At 46.7% G+C, this 22,297-nt stretch overlaps 1 protein-coding gene across 1 annotated transcript in view; it reads right to left on the bottom strand.

The window, feature by feature from the left end:
• LOC120869436 (receptor-type tyrosine-protein phosphatase T) overlaps positions 1–22,297 on the bottom strand; it is a 400,388-nt gene that overhangs the window by 54,768 nt on the left and 323,323 nt on the right. Inside the window, exons 10-11 of the mRNA XM_040248753.1 lie at positions 21,873–21,960; positions 2,314–2,390 (exon numbers count right to left, since the gene is read on the bottom strand). Coding sequence (XP_040104687.1) covers positions 2,314–2,390; positions 21,873–21,960 — 165 coding nt within the window. The remainder of the gene's footprint in view (positions 1–2,313; positions 2,391–21,872; positions 21,961–22,297) is intronic.

The raw sequence follows: 22,297 nt of genomic DNA, 5'->3' as shown, positions 1-22,297 counted from the left end.
GTAAATTCCTTTCTTGATTGTAACCCACTACACCCTCACCCTATAGGAATGCAACTTTATTTGGAGGGTGGCGTCTGGTTTAAGAAAAAATCACCCCTGGAAAAAATAAGTTTTCTGGTTGACTGACCGTATCAGAAAGGGCCATAAAATGTCAGCAGGCCTCATGGCCAGAAGATGATGTAAAACCCCTAAGACCTTTGTATAATTTTATATGAAACACCTGATTTTGACAAGGGTCAGGTCTGCTGACTCCGCCTGACTCTGTATTCATCCCCATGTATAACAAAAAGTATATAAGCAAACCTGAAAATAAAGAAAACAGATCCGTTTCTGGAAAGACTGATTCCCCCGTGTCGTTTCTTTCTTGTTCTCCATTTTTCTGGCAGAATTCCCATCTGGAGTGTGGGTACTCACTAAGCCTAATTTTGCTAATTTTGCCTGGGCTTCTAAGATCTGACCAGGGAGGCCTCAGTGCCTCCTCTCCTTCTGGAGAACGGGAAAGACGCCTGTGGCCTACGTAGGTGGTGCAAGCTTCTTGTCTCGAAGCTTTATTGGTATCCCATGTAAACCAAGTTATTCAGCCTCTTTTTCTCCACTAATTTTCCGACTACACTATTCCTTTGTAATCTCTCTTTATACTTTTATTTTCTTATTTTTATTTATTTTTTTAAATCTCTCTTTATACTTTTAATTAAATAGCTTTTTCCTAGGACACCGATTCCATCTCCCCTTTGAATTACCCTGGATCCATGGGGGCTGGACCCTGGCAACATGGAATAGATCAGGCAGCAAAAGGTAAATGTCTAAGGTGAGGCTTAATGCATATTTGTTGAATCAGTGAATCATCTGGCTCAGCTTAGATTACGGGAAATTCTAAAGCCTGCCACAGTACCTTATCGCTTGGCTATAAAAACACCTGGGAGTCAGAAGGGCCAGGGACGAACTCTGAGCCTTTCGTCAAGGTTCCTGGGCCTCCCAGCTGAGGCCTCGAGAAGCCTGGCTTGCATCAGTCATGCTGGGATGTCTCTCTGGCCCCAGTGACCATGCTTCCCTTTTACAAACTCGCTCTATTCCGTGTACACCTGTCTCGGCTCCTATTGTATTTAGTCCCTTCCTCCATGTTCTCTGGAACACTGAAGCGGCCCCTTTCCTAACTGAGGGTCTTAGTCCCAAACCCTCTTCTCTCTCATCTGCCTTAACCTCAGTAATAGATAAGCCATCCCACATCTCAGCTTTGAACCAGTCACCTCCTTGATCAAACACTTTCCACAGCTTCCTCTTGCCTACAAAATAAAGTCCGACTTCCTATGTTTGATCACAAACTATCCATGATCCAGCAACAACCTTATTTTTCTCTATTCTCATTACAGAGTCTCTGCTCCCCTCACACTTTGCTGTGCCATATCTTCTGCCACATCTCAGCTTGTGCAGTTCTTTGGCCAGAGGCCCATCTCCCCCTTCTTTGATTTTAAATTCTACCTGTGCTTAAGGCTTTGGTTCACATTGCACTTTGCATTCCTGATGGAAGGGTGACTTTCCACCCCCAACTCTGAATCCCTGTGGCATTTTATCTGAACTTATGACACTCACTTTCTAGTTTGCCCTGGAATTATTGATGTGCACAGCTTATCTTCCTGCTAAGGTTTTAGAAGGTAGAGACCATGGCATTTTTAGCTTTCTGGTTCCCATAGCATCCAACTCTGAAATTTTCATTACATAAATGGCTGTACCTTCAAATGAATGAATGAACAGGCAAACAGACACACACACACAAGAATTAATGGGACTTCCCTGAGGTATAGCAGTTAAGAATTTGCCTGTTAAAGCAGGGGACACGGGTTTGATATCTGGTCTGGGAACATTTCACATGCCATGGGGCAAGCAAGTCCACATATCACTGCTACTGAAGGCTGTGAACCCTAGAGCCTGGGGTCTGCAACAAGAAGAGTCACCGCAATGAGAAGCCCCCAAAGTATGACTAGACCATAGCCCCTGCTTGCTGCATCTAGAGAAAGCCTCTGCACAGCAACAAAGATCCAGTACAGCAAACAAATATAGAAATAAAATGTTTTAAAAATTGAAGAATTAGTGGGTGAATGAACAAGCCTGGCAGTCACTCTAGCCAGCCTGAAAATGGGTACATCTTTAGATGGATGATAACTTGGGTTACACGAGTCACAGGGAGGAGCCAGACCCTGTGGACTTGCTCTAGGAGGGCCACTGTCTAGGGGACTGGCTGTGGGGAGAGTCACAGATTTGAGTCTGCTGCAGCCTGCCTAGAACCCAGCCCCCCAGCCCCGTGGAGAGCCTCACATCGATGTAGTTGGCGTTGATATAGTCGGAGTGTGGGTCTCCATCCAGAACTAGAAGTCTCACTCGAGAATGGTCGTCTGCAGAGAGAGCAGAAAACAAGGGTGTGAGTGTCAGAGGGCTTTGGGCGAGGAGCCAGCTCTGCCTGCTTCCGAGCTACCATCTATCTATTGGCACACACCAGGCATCATGCCAGTGACATACACATTCTCCTGGAACCCCTAGCATCACCCTCAGTTATTATTCTCATTCACAGACGAGGAAGTTGAGGCTCAGGGAGATTACTCTGCCTTACAAAGGGCCCATATATGCTCCTCTTTTTTCTCACCTGCCCTTCTGGTTCTGGTTTTGTCATTACTTACTGGGGAGTCACCTGGCTCTTTAAATCTTAGCGATTTTGTCATTAAAAGCAGGTAGAGATGCCTTCTGCAGAGGACAATGCAGGAAAGACCACATGGAAACACTCTGGAAGTGTCTCGGGAAGTGCGATCAGGATTAATCTGCTCCATTTTCATGCTTTCTTAAAACCAGCAAATGTATCTATTTCTTACGCGTGTACAAATGCTTTCCTTTTGCCTCTTGGAGTATTATTGCAAACAGATTGTCAGCCACATATTGTTATCAATACTATCATTCCAGTGAAGCTGACTAAGTCATTATAGCAGAGGTCATCAATAACTAAAAATCGTGTTACAGAGAATACCATTTCAAACACAATCTAGGCATAAACAAGATGTGGAGGCTTTAGTCAATGGCACGCTTACTTCAAATAACACCAAATAAAAACAATTAAGGAAAAAAAAAAACCTTCCTCAGCAGAAGAATTAGGCTAATCCTTTACAGTTAATTCAAGTGAGCTCCGACACGCTAAAAGACACACAAACAGAATGTCCGGGTTGGGTCTGGTGAGGGGGAGAGGCTCAGCTTGCTGTCCCCATCACTGGGTTCACATCACTGAATGTTGCTGCATCCACTGGCAGGGCTGGGGTTCCCAAAGGTGGACTGGGGAGCTCTGGGGACCCACAGGGGTCTGTGGGGATCAAGGAAGTCGGGTCAGCTTATCCTGCGGGCCTTTTCCAGAACTCTGCAGTTTATAAGCATATCTGCTACTACAAACTGGAAACCCCAAGAACAGGGACACGACATGTTTTGCTCCCTGTTCTATCTTCTGCACAGGTACTTGATAAGTACTCGGGGAGCAGATGAATGGATTACCTCTCTGGACTCTCACAGCGACCTGGGAGAGAAGCAGGATGGATGCTGTTAACCTTTGTTACAAATGAGGAAACTGAGGCTCCCAAGCACTGAAGGGCCACATGGTCAGTGGATGGTGGAGCCTAGAAGAGTGAGGTTCTCTTAACTCTGAGCTCAGACACTCCTGATTCTCAAGAGGAGTCTAAGCAGGATAGGAGTAAGCACTTCAAGGGTACTTGTGCTTAGTCACTCAGTGTGTCTCTTTGCGACCCCAAGGGGACTGTAGCCTGCCAGACTCCTCTGTCCATGAGATTTCCCAGGCAAGAATCCTGGAGTGGGTTGCCATTTCCTTCTCCACGGGTGCATAGCAGAGGCATTAACGACAGTGAAGTGGTTACCTAGGTGATGGAAGGGTTGAGAGGCCAAAGGGAGGAGGGAGGAGTAATTCGGAAATAAACACTCACAAGAAGACACTGCCTCCCCAGGGAGGTGGGACAGAGGGAGGAAGCGAGGGCCCCAGAGCCCGAGGAGGGGGGCACCTGTGGGAGCTGGAGCTGCGGTGGCCTCTCTGGTGGGAGCTGGAGAAAAGGAAGAGACTCCCTGGCTGTTCAGGAAGGTACCTGTGATGGGGACAGAGGGGAGAGATACCCCGGTTTTCTCCTTTCTCCCGCCTTACAATCTCCAACACGAGTGCCTATCACTGGCCAAACCGAGCTAGTGGCCAGCTGACAAGAGGTGGTGAGAAACGCAACCTGAGGGGTCAGTTCCCTATGATGGAAGGTTGAGCAGGAGAAGGCAAAGAATGGGCTCCAGGATGAACAAGCAGGCCGGGGCTACCACCCTACATCTGTTCATTCATTAACTAAATAATCGATTCAAAAATTATTCACTGAGGGCTTCCGTGGTAGTCCAGTGGTTAAGAATCTGCCTGTCAATGCAGGGGACACAGGTTCAATCCCACATACCACAGGGCAACTAAGCCCGAGCACCACAACCATGAAACCCTGCAAAGCAAAGCTCACACACGGCAACTAGAGAAAGCCCGTGTGCAGCAGTGAAGACCCAGCACAGCCATAAATAAAATAATAGACATTCAGTGAGCCTAACCGCTATAAAAAATGATTCGCTGAGCATCCGTTGTGTGCCAGGCACTGTGCTAGACACTGAGCTACACTGGATGCCGCATTTCTTACTCCCTGTAGGGAGGAGTTTCCGTGGAAACAACCGAGGCAGGGAAGGAGGTGTAAGTTATCCCTGTGGGTAAGTGGGACAGTGGGGTGTGATGTGGGGAAGGAATTTGCAGCTAATCTTTCTGGAGTGTATGGCAGACACTGAAGGTTTTACAATCATATATTTCCCCAAATAGCTCTACAGACTATTATGCTAATATCACTCTTATATGCTAATATTGCAATGACGTAATATTCTCCCCATTTCACAGATGAAGAAACTGGGGCTCATAGAGGTTAAGCAAGTTTCCAATGTTACACAGTTTGCAAGTGGCAAAGCTGGGATTCTCTCAGGACTGTCTGACCTTGAATCTCTGCTCTGTCCACACAATGTCCTGTTCCTGGACTTTTACCATCTTGCAGGCACTGGAGTCTGTGCAAGGGTCTGGTCCCCAGCTCCTGCAGTGGGATTTCCTGGGGGACATCCACCCAGTGGGGCTTCAAACAAGGTCCAGCATCTGACTCTGCGCTCAGACTGGTAAACCTTATTACCAGTGGCTACAAAAAAACTACAAGCCTCAAAAAAGTGAAAAATGCAATATGTGTTTTCACTCATTGGTCTCACTAATGACTTACTGATTCAAAAATCTCCTTTATTTATTGAGTTATGCCTGCCCTTGGGATCTATAGCACTGCGAACAGAGGTTTAGAATGTTGAAAGGGTATTTCCTTTAATATAAAATGGAATTTAAAGTCTGAAAGCAAACATGATTTAAAAAGAAACAGAAACATTTCTTTTAGCTATCTGTTCTTAAAGATGAGCAGGTATTTGTCAGTATCACCCCTTCATTTATTAAGAACAAGTTCGGAGATTTTGTGGCTTGTCTGTTGGCTAAGACTCCCAACGCAGGGGGCCCAGGTTCGATCCCTGGTCAGAGAACAGGATCCCACATGCTGCAAATAAGAGTTCTCATGCTGCAATTAAAAATCCTACAGGCTGCAACAAAGATGAAACACTCATGTGCTGCAAGCAAGACCTGGCACCGCCAAATAAACAGCTTTGGGAAGTGATATGAGGCCATGAGGCACTGAAAGTGAGACTTGACCAATGGACAATGAAGAAGGGTCTTTCCATCAGAGAGAACAAATGCAAGAGTGACAGCAGGGGTCCTGGAAAAGCAAGCAGATTGGATGAGCTACAAACAGGGATTCTTGTCCTGTGAACATGCAGTGGGTGGGGATTCAGTTCAGTTCAGTCGCTCAGTCGTGTCCGACTCTGCGACCACATGAATCACAGCACGCCAGGCCTCCCTGTCCATCACCATCTCCCAGAGTTCACTCAAATTCACGTCCATTGAGTCGGTGATGCCATCCAGCCATCTCATCCTTGGTCGTCCCCTTCTCCTCCTGCCCCCAATCCCGCCCAGCATCACAGTCTTTTCCAATGAGTCAACTCTTCACATGAGGTGGCCAAAGTACTGGAGTTTCAGCTTTAGCATCAGTCCTTCCAAAGTACACCCAGGGCTGATCTCCTTCAGAATGGACTGGTTGGATCTCCTTGCAGTCCAAGGGACTCTCAAGAGTCTTCTCCAACACCACAGTTCAAAAGCATCAATTTGTCGGCACTCAGCTTTCTTCACCATCCAACTCTCACATCCATACATGACCACTGGAAAAACCATAGCCTTGCCTAGACGGACCTTAGTCAGCAAAGTAATGTCTCTGCTTTTGAATATGCTATCTAGGTTGGTCATAACTTTCCTTCCAAGGAGTAAGTGTCTTTTAATTTCATGGCTGCAGTCACCATTCGCAGTGATTTTGGAGCCCCAAAAATAAAGTTTGATGCTGTTTCCACTATTTCCCCATCTATTTCCCATGAAGTGATAGGACCAGATGCCATGATCTTAGTTTTCTGAATGTTGAGCTTTAAGCCAATTTTTTCACTCTCCTCTTTCACTTTTATCAAGAGGCTTTTTAGTTCCTCTTCACTTTCTGCCATAAGGGTACTGTCATCTGCATATCTGAGGTTATTGGTCTTTCTCCTGGCAATCTTGATTCCAGCTTGTGCTTCTTCCAGCCCAGCGTTTCTCATGATGTACTCTGCATATAAGTTAAATAAGCTGGGTGACAATATACAGCCTTGATGTACTCCTTTTCCTATTTGGAACCAGTCTGTTGTTCCATGTCCAGTTCTAACTGTTGCTTCCTGACCTGCATGTAGGTTTCTCAAGAGGCAGGTCAGGTGCTCTGGTATTCCCATCTCTTTCAGAATTTTCCACAGTTTATTGTGACCCACACAGTCAAAGGCTTTGGCATAGTCAATAATGCAGAAATAGATGTTTTTCTGGAACTCTCTTGCTTTTATGATGATCCAGTGGACGTTGGCAATTTGATCTCTGGTTCCTCTGCCTTTTCTAAAACCAGCTTGAACATCAGGAAGTTCACGGTTCACGTATTGCTGAAGCCTGGCTTGGAGAATTTTGAGCATTACTTTACTAGCATGTGAGATGAGTGCACTTGTGCAGTAGTTTGAACATTCTTTGGCATTGCCTTTCTTTGGGATTGGAATGAAAACTCACCTTTTCCAGTCCTGTGGCCACTGCTGAGTTTTCCAAATTTGCTGGCATATTGAGTGCAGCACTTTCACAGCATCATCCTTCAGGATTTGAAATAGCTCAACTGGAATTCCATCACCTCCACTAGCTTTGTTTGTAGTGATGCTTTCTAAGGCCCACTTGACTTCACATTCTAGGATGTCTGGCTCTAGGTGAGTGATCATACCATCATGATTATCTGGGTCGTGAAGATCTTTTTTTGTACAGTTCTTCTGTGTATTCTTGCCACCTCTTCTCAATATCTTCTGCTTCTGTTAGGTCCATACCATTTCTGTCCTTTATCAAGCCCATCTTTGCATGAAATGTTCTGTTGGTATCTCTAATTTTCTTGAAAAGATCTCTAGTCTTTCCCCTTCTATTGTTTTCCTTTATTTCTTTGCATTGATCGCTGAAGAAGGCTTTCTTATCTCTTCTCGCTATTCTTTGGAACTCTGCATTCAGATGCTTATATCTTTCTTTTTCTCCTTTGTTTTTTGCTTCTCTTCTTTTCACAGCTATTTGTAAGGCCTCCCCAGACAGCCATTTTGCTTTTTTGCATTTCTTTTCCATGGGGATGGTCTTTATCCCTGTCTCCTGTACAATGTCACGAACGTCTGTCCATAGTTCATCAGGCACTCTATCAGATCTAGGCCCTTAAATCTATTTCTCACTTCCACTGTATAGTCATAAGGGGTTTGATTTAGGTCATACCTGAATGGTCTGGTGGTTTTCCCTACTTTATTCAATTTAAGTCTGAATTTGGCAATAAGGAGTTTATGATCTGAGCCACAGTCAGCTGGGTGGGTGGGGATTAGCAGCCAGATAAGCAGCAGAGGAGGTGGGTGCTGCTTAGGCTACAGAGGGCCTTTTATTCCCTATTCAGGTGCTTAGGTGCAAGTCAGCAAGCCAGGCTCTGCAGAGCATCCAGAGACTCTTTTCTGAGGCAGTGGGACCATACTTTAGTACAAAATGATCAAGGTTTATTCTCACACGGCTATCCCGTGGCAAGCAGGACAGCAGACTTGGTAATGGGCGGTTTGAAGCTAGCAGCCAGTTCTGGGGGTAGATCTTAGTTCCATCACTTGGCAAGTCCATTGGTCTCCCTAAGCCTTGGATTCCTTAGCAAAATGCTATACAGCTCCAAGAATATTGGGAGGATTAAATGAGAAAATGCAGGCGTGAAAAGTGTGAGGATGTTAAGAGAATGAAAAGACAAGCCACAGATTGGGAGAAAATATTTGAAAAAGACCATCTGATGAAAGCCTTGTATACACAGTATACAAAGAACTCTTAAAACTCAACAATAAGAAAACGGCCTAATTAAAAAATGGGGAAAAGATCTGAAAAGAAAGCTCATCAAAAAGGATGTACAGACAAAAGGTGAGCAAATGAAAAGATGTTCAGTATCATATGTAATTTGTTGTTGGTCCTGTTCAATTACTAAGTTGTGTCTGACTCTTTGTGACCTCATGGACTGCAGCATGCCAGGCTTCCTTGTCCTTCATTTTCTCCTGGAGTTTCCTCAAACTCGTTTTCATTGAGTCAGTGATACTATCTAACCATCTCATCCTCGGCTGGCCCTTTCTCCTTTTCCCTTCAATCTTTCCCAGCATATGTCACTGGGAACCAAAAACTTAAAAACCAAGAGGCTACCTCTATACACCTACCAGCATGGCCAAAATTCAGAATCCTGATAACACCAAATGCTGGTGAGGATGTGGAGCCACTGGAATGCTCATTCATTGCTGATGGGAAAGCACAATCTATACAGCCAGTCTGGAAGACAGTTTGGCAATTTCTTCTAAAACTAAACACACTCTTATCATATGATCCAACAATTTCTGTCTGGCATTTGCCCAAACTCACTGTCCACACAAAACCTGCACATGAATGGGTATTGCAGGTTTACTCACAAGTGCCAAAATCTAGAAATAAACAAGATGTGTTTCAACAGGTAAATGGATAAGCAAGTCATGGTACATCCGAACGATGGGACAGTCTTCTAATATAAAGAAATGAATTCTTAAGGCGTGCAAAGATATGGAGGAAATATAAATGCACACTGCTCCGTGAAAAAGCCAGCCTGAAAGCCTTCATACTGTATGGCTCCAACTCTGTAATATTCTGGGGGAGGAAAAACTACAGAGGCAGTAAAAAGATCCATGGTTTCCAGGGACCTTTGGGGAGAGATGAATAGGTGGAGCACAGAGGGTATTTAGGGCAGTGAAACCTCTGCAGGATCCTTTACTGGTGGATACCTGTCATCATACATTGTTCATATCCTACAGAACTGCACAGTACAGGGTGGATTCAAATGTGAAGGATGGACTTCAGCTAATAATAATGGATCGATTTTGTTTCACCATTGTAACAAATGTGTCACACTGATGCAAGATGTTAAAAACAGGGGGAACTGAATGTGGGAGGGAGGGAGGGGGTGGGTAGAGAGGAACTCTGGACATTCGGCTTAATTTTTCTGAACCTAAAACTGCTCTTTAAAAAAGAGAAGTGTGACGACGGTGCCTGGTATGCAGCAGGTGCTTGATAAATGATGGCTCTGGGCTGGATGTGAGGTGGGCAGTGAGCTGATGGCAGAGGTGGTTAGAAACTTTATGCTTCCTATTTGTCCTTCTGTACAAAATGTCAATCCATCTTTCTGCAGAGGCAGAGTTATTGTGTGTATTCATGAAAGGGCAGAATTCAGCTATGGGTCCACCAGAAAGGCATTGCAAGGAGTAGCACTGCCCTCATGGTTTATTTATTCCTTCTGCGAGATGCTAATATTATTCTGTGTCTCCTTCCCCTTCTAACTTTATATAATTAGAAGGGTAAAAAATTGTGTTTATCCAGACGTACATGGAGAAAGATGGGGCAGCCAGCAATGTAAAGGAATTTATACAAAGTAATTTACAAGCAGCCCAGAACGTTCATTATGCTTTATCTATATTTTGCAAGCTTGAAAAACAGCTAATCTGGTACTCCTTGTTTGATATTCAAGACGAGAGAGGAAGTCACATAGAGGAGAAACAAGCTCCTCAGTGGTGATGCAAGAGGAACTGCAAGAGCCTGGCCAGGAGGTGAAGGGCCAGCTCTGGCTCAAGGGGAGGAAAAAACCAGTGGAAGGTTTTTTACTTCCAGTGGAAGGAAGACATAACTGGAAAGCCATGGAGATCCAAAGAGCACCCCAACCCCGTGCCCCAACACAACTCAAGAGGAACAAAAACACTGTCCCTCTAGAATCAACTTGTTCCTTGTGGTTTTAGGACAAAGCCCAGCGGGAGGTCGTAGAAGTTTAACAAATAGCTCTCTGGAGAAAGCGGCGGCCCTGATCTGTAGCATCTGCTGACTTCTGTGATATAAGTACTCCCACCATGTCTGATATCAAGCTGCCAACATGGCATCAACGAGCTCACAGAATTCCTGAAAATTTCCCCATCAGCCCCAGGACACCACTGACCTGATCATACCGCACAGTGCTTTGCATGATCAGAGGGTTTGGGGCCTGTTTCCCACTCCAGCCCCAGGCCTCCCTCCCCACATATTACCCTTCTTTCTGTTGCTTAAATGCATGACGTCTGCTCTGACGACAGGGCCTTTGCACGTGTTAAGGGACACCCTCAACCCCACAAGGCTGGCAACATCTCACTCTTCAGCTCTCAGCTCAGTCTTCCTTTCTCAGGAAGCCTTCTGTGATCTTTCCATCTTACACTCTGACAGCTTCCTGTACTTGTCTTCAGAGCTCTTAGGACAGTTGTATTTCTGAGACTATGGGACTAACCCATGGCTCTCCTCCACACCCTATTTAAGAAAGGGCACCCCATTTACTAAACCCTCTACAGGGTACGGCACAAAGTAGGTGTTCAACAATTATCTGTTCGATATATGAATTATACTGTGTTTGAAAGGCTGAGAACCACAAAGGGGCTGGGTCCTTTGCTTTTAGCCATACAATTGATTTTAGGTAACTTGGCTTGAGTTCCGGGCTCTTCCCTGAATGCAAGGCTGGCATAGTAAGCCTGGATCCTGGCTCAAATTCTTCCTCTCCTTGTAGCTGACCCTCACCCCACCTGCAGACCCAGGATTGGCTGCCAGCTGTTGCCTTCAGTAGGAGAGAGGCAGGGGACAGGCAGGCTCTGAAGACAGACCTGAGGTGTATCGCTAATTCTATCACCTGAGGCAGCTGACTTACTTTCCCCGAGCCTCACATCACCCAATGAATCATCAAAACTCTCTCCACCTCTGGAAACTCGTAAGGATGAAAAGCAGTAAGAAATGAAAGTACCTGCTGTATTTTAAGAGCTCAATGCAAACATGTAAATTCAGTTTTATTATTGTTTTAGACCAGTGGTTTTCAAAATAGCCAATAACATCAATGATACCTGGGAACTCTTTAGAAATGCCAATACTTGAGTTCCAGCCCAGACCCACCGAATCAGAAACTCTGGGATGGGGATGAGTAATTTGCATTTTAATAAGCCCTCCAGGAGATTCTACTGTACACTCAGGTGTGAATGTACAGACCATTCAATGTTCAGTTATTTAACACAGGGGTGCTGTGGCACTTCAATATGTCTTGGGCAAGACGAAAATATCTTACTGAAACTGGCCCATGAGACTAGAGACTCACCTGCGTTGCGTGTAAGGTACAAAAGTTTATCTTTGTGAAATGTGTAAGATGTTCCAGGTACTATTCTAGAAGCCTATGGATGCCATGCCATTTGATTCTCATTTTATGGATGAGGAAAATCAAGGCTCCAAGAAGTTGAATAACTTAAAGAGAAGGTGTAAGGTTGAGAGCTTCCTTATAAAGTGGTAGGGACCCGACCCCTCCAACCCCCACCACTGAGACCCACTGTCTCCACACCCCCTCTATGCCAGTTCTGACTCTGACACCATCCCATCTCACTGTGTGCCCCGCTGCCCCCCGCCTCTGGCCAGGGGAGAGGGCTCAGTTTCCTTGTCTGCATGGCACTAACTCTTAAAAACAAACCACAACTCCTCCTCTCTTCCTCCACCATCAAAGGTAACCCAATAAATCAGTCTTCTCAAGTCATATCCACTTAAGAGAGAATCGCTTCAGAGCGGTGGAGCTGGCGAGAGATTATCACTTGGATACAAGATGCTCTTTTTTCCCCTGTCTTCTGGGCACTGAGGAAGGTAAAGAAAAGGTGCGATTTTTCAGAGAAAAGAGATTTGACTCATTACAATGAATTGTGGACCTGAAAAATCATTTCTTAGAAGCAGTGGAAATGTTAATGCCATCATCTTGCACGAGTGGAGAGGGAGGAGGCAGGTAATTTTGCCGAGACTGCCTGGGTATCCCATTGAAGCTAAAGGTCTGCACACTCAATCTTGATTGAATTACCATTATCAGAGGAGAGAGGGTGGCCTGGGTACCACAGGGAAACATTTGGTGCACCTCCCAGGGCTGCCAGTTCCCTGTTGGCTGGGGCTGGACGGCTCCCTTCTGCAGGGCCCTGTGGGGAGCTGTGCTGATGGATGAAACCTTTGGGGCTGTGGAGGGGGCTTAAGGACAGATGAGCAGAGAACCGAGAGAAGTTAGAGGGACAGTGGCCTAACTGATGACTTTGTGGCTTCATTCCAAGCAGAGTGTCCAGCCTACACTCCATGAAGGGGATCTTCTGAAGAAAGGAAGGGAGGTTTCTGATCTAGATTCCTTCAGAAGCAGAATCAGAGACAAAGATGGAGTGTAAGAACTTCATCTAGGAGATGATCCCAGGAAACACTGGACAGGAGATGGGAAGTGAAATGGAGGAAGAAAGAAGGGAAGGAGAAAAAAAAGAATTCAATAAGGGGTGTGTCATCAAGCAAGTTATCACCGTAGACAGTTGGGGCTTGCTTACTCCTATTAGGGAACTCCAGGGGAGACTGTGAACATGCACCCCCAAGATAATTCCACCTTAGCGGGGAGGTACTTGGGGTACTTATATTCCATCCCCTACCAGTCATGCATTGAGAACTGCTCCGGGGACTTTTAATTTCCTGGGAGTCCCAACCTGCCCCACAAGCAGGCAGAGAAGGATACAGTGGCTGGAACAAGGCCTCTGATAAAAAGGACACTGAGGGCTACTGCACAAGGTTTCTCTGTAAGGCCCAGACAGGAGTCACCCTCAGAGGCAGCAAAGGAGAAGAAGGAATGGGAGCACCCATTCTGACATCCAGCTCAGTCTCCCCAGAAATCAGGAGAGAAAGCTATGAGACGAAGCCCTTGGGTTTGTTTTGAACCTGAGTCCCTCCCTACAAGTGAAAATGGCTTCTCTGAAGAGCTCATGCAGTCTGCTATCCGTCCTGAGGTCAGAGACCTCAACATATTTTCCCCTAAAAGCACAGGTGTGTCCAGGTGCAGAGGGACTCCTTGGTAGGGAGCTCATGGCATCTGGGCAGCCAGAGCCCAGAGCTCTGGCCCTCACTATCCTTTAGACTCTCTGTGTGGCCGTGGTCAAGGGTTTTACATCTCTGGGCCACTGCTTATTGCCTGTGAACTGACAGAGGCTAGACTTGGTCTCATCTAGATTTAAGAGCCTACACAGTCAGCTTCAGAGTCATTTATTCATCTTAGCTTGCCCTCTTTGCACTGAAAGATAGGACACTGTCAGAAAGACGAAGTGACTTTGTTGAAGGTCATGCATGAGGTCAAAGGCAGAACTGAGACTAGCACCCAGGTCTGCTGGACCCCATACCTGGTACTCCATTATACCTGAGCCTAGAGGTTTGTTTAAATTAGGGGGTTAGAAGTCTCAGAAAATATCCCAGATCTCTTGTTTGCCAGTCAGACTTCTGCACCTGCCTCTCTAAACTGGGAGCTGATCTCTGTGGATGAGAGGTTTGTATGCTCAGCATTGCGAATCATCAGGGAAATGCAAATCAAAACCACAGTGAGATATCAGCTCACACCTGTCAGAGTAGCCATCATCAAAAAGACCACAAATAACGAATATTGGCAAGGATGTGGAGAAAAGGGAACCCTTGTATACTGTTGGTAGGAATGCAAATTGGTGCAGCCACTGTGGAAAAGCAGTATGGGGATTCTTCAAGAAAGCAAAAACAGAACTACCAGATGACCCAGCAATTCTGCTCCTGGGTATATGGAGCCAAAGAAAATGAAAACACTAATTTGAAAAGATACACGTACCCCAAGATATGACAGCAACCCAAGTGTACATCAAGAGAAGAATGGATAAAGAAGATGTGGTGTACACACACACACACACACACACACACACAGAGGAATATTACTCAGCTATAAAAAAGAATGGAATTTTGCCATTTGTATGACATGGGGGGCATCATGCTCAGTGAAGAAAGAGAAAGACAAATGCTATATATTATCACTTATCTGTGGGATCTAAAAATATAAAACAAATGATTATAACAAAACAGACTCACAGAATTAGAGAATAAACTAGTGATTACCAGCAGGGAGAGGAAAGAGGGGAGGAGCAAGATGGGAGTAGCCAATATTTTATAAGAACTTTAAATGGAATGTAGTCTAAAAAGTAATTGAATCACTATGTTGTACACCTGAAACTAACGTAACATTATATTAATGCATAAAAAAGAAAATAAGATGAAAGGTTCGTAAGCCTGAGAGTGTATGGGTGTCACCGGCACATCTGGTCTACATCTCTTTAGAACTGAGAGTGCTGGGTGCCACCCCTGGAATGTCTGCTGTGACAGGTCTGCAGTGGGATGCAAAAATGAGCCTTCTAACCAGTTCTTAGGTGCTGCTGCTCCAGGAAGCACGCTTTGAGAACTGGACTCTGTCTACAGATTTCCTTGTCCTCTGGCTCTGGCTTGGTTTAGCTATCGGAAAGCACAGGCAGAGACTGGATGAAGTCGGGAGGCATCAATCGATACCTGGGAGGCATCAATACTTCTTTCAGCTCTCTCTGTTGGGGCCACCACAGGCTGCCTGCAAGGCCACTAAAAGGTCATGCCTTCAGCTAGGTCGCCTGCCTCTGGGTCCTGGGAACTTCTTACAGAGTCCTCTGTGCGCGGGTGTGGCATTTAGCCCCTAGGGCACTGCACTATTCCTGCAGTCTCCCTAGAGCTAGCGCACACCTTCATAAGAAAAATAAACACAAACAAAATCCACTTAAGTTCTCGTCAAATCACCCTATTTGAAGGTCCCATCAGTTTTCTACTGGGACCCCAACAGATTCCAGGAGAATCTGTCATTTGATAAAAGAGAAGCCTCATTTGATAAAATGTGCACCCCCTGGGATCAATTCCTCTCCTCCTGCAATCTCCTCCCTGACAGTCCAAGAAGTGCCCTCTCCAACTTCCACAGGAGGAATGCTGCACTCTTCCTGAAATTTCCCCTTGTCTACCGCCAATGCCCCAGGGTTACTTAAAAGTAAAGCGCTCTTTTGTTCTGTTTCTCCCATTCATTTCCTTCCCTTTCACTCTCTTTCGTTTTTACTCCCTGGAAACCCCACTGTCTCTATTACTAAATTCTAAACAGAAGCATTTGGAAGAAAGGGCTTATTTAGCCAAGGTTTCTCTTTCATTGTTTCATTTGCAGGCAGCGCCCTCCCTCCATCCCAGCTCCTTTCATCTTCTCTGTCCTCCCTGGCCTGGGCCTTTGTCCTCCGCACCAGCCTCCCGGAGCCCTAGGTTCCTTAGGATGCTAATCACACCCGGTGTTCTTCTTGCGCCAAGAATATTTCTATTTATCAAGCCAGGGCAGACTTTGCCTTCGGGAGGGACACATACAAGGGCAGGAACACTTTCCAGTCCTTCGGGCTGTTTCTCTTTTTCCTTTCTTATTTCAATTACAGGGCACTTTTTTTTCCCCTTTTTTTCTTGGTCCTCTTTATGCATTGCACTGCTTTTGGAAGCACTGGTTACTTGGCACTGTCTCCTCTCAGGACTGAGTGCAGACCTGGTCCAGCCACAGTTTTGCTGCAGAATTACTGATACTTACATTACAAAGGAGATTCAACTCTTTTTAAACCCAGCAAACCCGTGTTCGATCCCTGGGTTGGGAATATCCCCTGGAGAAGGAAATACCACTCCAGTATTCTTGACTGGGAAATCCCACGGACAGAGAAGACTGGTGAGCTACAGTCTATGAGGCCACAGAGAGTCGGACACAACTGAGCAACTAACACACACATGGACACACAACACACAAACCCAGCAAAGTGGTATCACTGCTAATGCTAAGTTGCTTCAGTCGTGTCTGACTCTGTGTGACCCCATCGACGGCAGCCCACTAGGCTCCTCTGTCCCTGGGATTCTCCAGGCAAGAACACTGGAGTGAGTTGCCATTTCCTTCTCCAATGCATGAAAGAGAAAAGTGAAAGTGAAGTCGCTCAGTCGTGTCCGACTCTTCGTGACCCCGTGGACTGCAGCCTACCAGGCTCCTCCATCCATGGGATTTTCCAGGCAAGAGTACTGGAGTGGGGTGCCATCGCCTTCTCCAAGTGGTATCACTAGCTGTCTAAATTTCCTCTGTCTCTGTTTGGGCTTCCCCTAAAGTAGATGTAAGATGAGAATTCCAGCACAAGCAGTTTATGTAGGAAGAGAAGGGGATACCAGGGGGGGTAAGGGGTGGGAGTGAGACAGCCAAAAGAAGGAGCCCAGGAAGGGTGAGTTTCTAAATCTACTACCATTGTGAGCAACTGCAGCCCACTCCCCATGGAAGCTCTGGAAAAAGGTGAAGACCATACAACCTAGCAGGGCTGGAGGTGAAGAGCTGGGCTATTTTGTGGTCCAGGGAGAGATGGTCTTGAGCCTGGACAGATCATCCTGCCTCAGCTTTGGAGAAAGTCCTCAGGCAAAGAGATGCAAACAGGGCGAGTGTGTATGGGGGAACCAGTGAGGTGCCAGGGCATATGCTTCAGAGAGGTGATTGCTCTCAGAGTCAGGAAGGTGCAGGGTCAACAGCTGAGGCCAAGCAGCCCCTGGAATGTCACATCCTGGATGTCGCCCGCCTCACCCTAGTTGCATCCCTAGATGCCAGTGGGTGTTACTGAAACTAGAGGGGAAGGGGCAGGGCACTACCTTTAAAAGAATAACACAGCCTGAGGATATAATATAAACTGATTAGCACCAAACAGGTCCAAGATGAGCTGCTCTCCACCAGACCCTTAGTTCAGCTCAGTCGCTCAGTCGTGTCTGACTCTGTATGACCCCATGGACAGCAGCACACCAGGCCTCCCCGTCCATCACCAACTCCCAGAGACTGCTCAAACTCATGTCCATTGAATCAGTGATGCCATCCAACCATCTCATCCTCTGTCGTCCCCTTCTCCTCCTGCCTTCAATCTTTCCCAGCCTCAGGGTCTTTTCCAATGTCTTCGCATCAGGTGGCCAAAGTACTGGAGTTTCAGCTTCAGCATCAGTCCTTCCAGTTCAGGACTAATTTCCTTTAGGATGGACTGGTTGGATCTCCTTGCAGTCCAAGGGACTCTCAAGAGTCTTCTCCAGCACCACGGTTCAAAAGCATCAATCCTTTGGCGCTCAGCTTTCCTTATGGTCCAACTGTCACATCCATACATAACTACTGGAAAAACCACAGCTTTCACTATATGGACCTTTGTCAGTAAAATAATGTCTGTGCTTTTTAATATGCTGTAATGGCACCCCACTCCAGTACTCTTGCCTGGAAAATTCCATGGATGGAGGAGCCTGGTGGGCTGCAGTCCATGGGGTCGTGAAGAGTCGGACATGACTGAGTGACTTCACTTTCACTTTTCTCTTTCATGCACTGGAGAAGGAAATGGCAACCCACTCCAGTGTTCTTGCCTGGAGAATCCTAGGGACGGGGGAGCCTGGTGGGCTGCCGTCTATGGGGTTGCACAGAGTCGGACAAGAATGAAGTGACTTAGCAGTAGCAGCCACTAGACCCTGAGCCTCAGTATTTGCTCACTGTAATGCATTAGGAAGCTAAATGACACACCCACAGGTGCCATGATAGTTCCAAGGCCAACCATAAAGACCAAAAAGCGGGTGGTGGCCCAATTCCTGGAAATCTCTGCCCCTCCCCCCAAACAGTTGGAATTATCCTCCCACTCACTGGCCGATGAAATTATCCAGCCCACTAAAACTAACCATACCATATTTTCATACTGCTTTCGCCTTCTGAGGTGGCCCATACTCTGTGAAGTGTGTTTCTTTCTAAATAAATCCACTTTTTTTTACCTATCACTTTGTCTCTCACTGAATTCTTTCTGTGATGAGACATCAAGAACCTGAGCTTCATTAAGTCCTGAGACTAGGTGTGTGGTCTCAATTAAGAGAATATGAGTTATATGGCTTCATTACAAGGAGGCAGTGGGGCTGTGGGTGTGGATGGGATGCTGACAGCATCTTCTATCCCTCTTCCATGGAGTTTAATCCCCTTCACTGTTGTTCTTGCTCCTGGGATCCTGCCTTCTCAGACGTGAGATCCTGGAGGGAACATGAGTGTGCTCTCTCCTTCCCTTCTCCCATCTCTCCACCCTCTTCACGTAGGCTCATTATGTCTTCCTTGCTGGAATATTACTGCTCCTAGAGTCATCCGGATCCAGCCCTCCTCCATCCATCCTTTCTGGGTGTTCTCTATTTTGAGCTGGGGATGGGGGAGCCAGAAGGGAGAGACGCATGGCTCAAGCCCTTCAGCGTCTTTTAGGGAGTCTATGAGCTACAACATTCAGTCATGTCTACCGAGCACCAGCCGTAAGTCAGGTGTGGGGACACAGAAGTGCAAGATGGCTCTGGCCCTGCTATTCCAGGACACCTGTTCCAGTGAGACCAGGCAGCCAACAGACGGCCATCCACATGCTCGCAAATCACAGCAGCACGGAGAATTAAGGAGAAGACATGCACTGTGTTCTTGGAGTGAATAACGGGGTTTTGAAAGAATTATAATGGTCAGAAGAATTCCCCGAGGAAGTGGTACCTAAGCGAAGATCTAAAGAATAAGGAGAACTTAGCAAAGAGAGGCCCGAAGGGCATGTTGATAGAGCAAAGAGAACGTGCAAAGGCCCTGTGTCATGGATGAGTGTGGAAAGTTCAAGGTACTGAATAAAGGACAGTGGGGCTTAACTGAGGAGACTGCAGTGGAGAGAACAGCACAGTGAGAGTGAGAAATGAGATGGAGAAAGGGCTGAGGCCTTCGGATAAGCAGGGCTCAGTACTGAAGGGAGCCATTTGAAGGGTTTTCTGTAGGACAAGGACATGATCTGACTCGTATTTTGAGGAGGTCCCTCCGGCTTCTGTTAGAAACAGGCATAAAGTCGGGGGCCAGAGCAGATGTGGAACCACCAGGAAGAAGGCAGGCCGAGGCCAAATGAGAGCAGATGATGGCTCGGGCAAGCATGCTGAGCACAGAGGGTGAGCACCGGGAGGTCCAGAAAGATACAAAACTTCCCATCCTTGGCCCCTGAGGCTTTGGACCACAAACCAGGCCTAACCTGGATACCCTTGTCTCTCAGGGAGGCAGGGTCTCTTTACTGTGCTCTAGTCATTAATTTTTTCTATCATTATTTTCCACTGTAATATTTCATCATTGTACCCATTTTACAGAGAGAAGACTGAGGCTGAGTGTGAGCACACAAAGTCTTACAGCCTATAATTTAGTGGACTCCATCTGAACTCACCATCTAGTAGGAGGAATGGACAAATGACCAAATTTTTAAGGCACAGTATGCATGGCTCTAGAGCACAGAATGGTCAGAGCCAGCAGAACCTGGGCCCAGAATATGAGCTCCCTGGCAGCAGAGGGCCTGGCTCGGAGGAGAACCACACATCTTAGGTCTTAATACACATTTCCTGAGCACTTGAACGTCTCTTTCCAACACTTTATTTGCAGGAAATCTTGCAGTCTGCCTTACTCTCTTCCAAGAGACAAATTATAAATGCTTTTCTGATTAGTTCTCCCATTCACAGTCGATTTCTGAATCAGCACAGGAAACAGCTAAGCTAAAACTTCTGCCTCTTTCTTCCTTCACAAGCTGCCTGTATCTTATGCTTTCTTCCTCCAAGCTTTTTCTTAGGCAATGTCTAGACAGTCAAAGAAAACAAAACACTGAACTGTACTAGAAATAACTTGTTATTCAGGATTTTATTTTTTATTTTTGGCTGAACTGGGTTACTCTGAGAATGGAGACCAAGGGATGGTTGTTACCCAACTGATGAGATGTCAGAAGGTCCAGGTTGGCTGCACCATAGGAGAGGGGCTCTTGTAGACTCCTGTTCTAATCACAGTATATGCTCCGCATTTTGTATTCTGTTGTGTAGAAGGCTGTGGATAGCATTGATCATACCTGTCTCTCCCTCTCTTCTCAGCACTGAATATCAAGCAGGGTCCCATCCAAGTACTGTCACTGCACCTGTTAAGGCCTCACTGTCCCTTGCTAGGACCATTGCAGTAGCCTCCTCACTGGTCTCTCTGCCTCCAGCCTCCCCCAATCTCATGCCCCCTCCCAAAGTGCTGCCCCGGTGATCTTTCCAAAACGGACATCTGATCATGCCTCCCTGCCCCAACCCAGCTTATTCCACATCCCCACGTGGGTATTCAGTGCATTTTGCTTACGATAAGAAGGGCTGGTGTATCCACACTGCTCATCAGTGATGCTGACAGAGTAACTCTGTGGCTAGGAGTAATGGTGCCAGGTACTGTGCCAAGGGTTTTTTGTACCTTCCCCCCCCCCCCAACCATCCTATCTTTATTCTTCTCCTCATCTTAAAGGCAAGAAAGCTGAAGCTTAGAGAGGTCAGGTAACCAGCCCAAGGCCCCTTAGCTGGGAGAGAAGCTCAGGGCTTCAACCACTCTGTGGGTTTGAGCTACTCTGTGCCACTGTCCTCATCAAATCACGCACTATGACGGGGTGCCTCCAGGGATGCTAGAGCTCACTGCTGAGCAGAAGGCAATGTCCTTTCAGGCCTCCCCCAAGTCCACACAAAAACAGCTTCCTTCCTGCAGGCTCAGTGTCACGTAAGGCCCACAATGACATAGACCCTGAGCGGCAGGTACTCACGTTACTACCAAGCTCTGTCCCCAGCAGCAGTGGGGTCTGGAGCGGGTCATGACGCCCTAAGCTCTGCCTCTTGGGCGAACGGGGTAGCCCCGGCCTCCTCTGAATCCTGAGCTAGCTGCTTCCCAAACCCTCAGGCTTAGGCTCAGAGTTTCCTTCTAAGCATCAGTCCTTGCTTGGGACTCTTCCTTCCTGGAGTAGCAGTATCTCTCTCCAAGGGGTTCTCAGCCCACCCCTCACGGGTAGACCTTGCTCTCCAGCCAGCACTGCTGCCATGTTGGGATTCTGCACAGTGCGGGCCTGCTAGGAACACCCTTGCGTCTGGGCTTCCTCCCCGACCTGAAGAATTCTTGCGTGGATAACACCAGACGAGACCCAAGCCTGAGAGGTTTCCTGAATCCACTGTCCCTGGAGGCAGCTCCCTGCCCAGTGCCTCTGGCTGAGATCAGCCATCCAGCTCAGGGATGACAGGGAGTCTGAGCCAGGGCTCCATGCCTAGCATGAGGACCTGAAGTTGGAAATATCAAGGACTATCTGATAACAAATTCCAGGTAAATAGAGTGATGGCCTCCTTAAGTCTAAGTCCCCAAAGCCTGCAGTCCTCCCAGAAGGTCACCTACAGGATATGATGTTGCCGTATCGATTCTTGTTGCGGTTTTCATCCTCTTTGGCTGTGTCCCACGAAGCTGTCTGTCCCTCTGGTAAGGCCTAAAAAGAAAGGACAGAGTGATTAGAATAGCTCGAGGTAGGAACCTCATCTGGGTATAGGTGAGCCAATGGGGAGACGCACTGTGATGGGTCATGCAGTGTAAAAGCCTGTATGTTCTTGGATGGGGTCTGGGGAAAAATACAGACTTGGCCCCTCTGACTTATTCACCTGTTCACTGACTCAAATGTTATTGATATCTTTTGAGTGTGAGATGAGATCAAATCTGGTCCAGAAGGAAAGTCATTTGCTTAGTCATTCACTTGATGAGTATCTGAATCCCTAATATGTGTTGGGCGCTATTCTAGGTACTCAGAATACAAAGAAATAGAGCTTCTT

This window comes from Oryx dammah, unplaced genomic scaffold, assembly GCF_014754425.2.
Source record: "Oryx dammah isolate SB20612 unplaced genomic scaffold, SCBI_Odam_1.1 HiC_scaffold_10, whole genome shotgun sequence".
NCBI classification, from domain to species: domain Eukaryota; kingdom Metazoa; phylum Chordata; class Mammalia; order Artiodactyla; family Bovidae; genus Oryx; species Oryx dammah.
The sequence above is the reverse complement of the archived record's forward strand: the minus strand, read 5'-3'. Positions and strand labels throughout refer to the sequence as shown.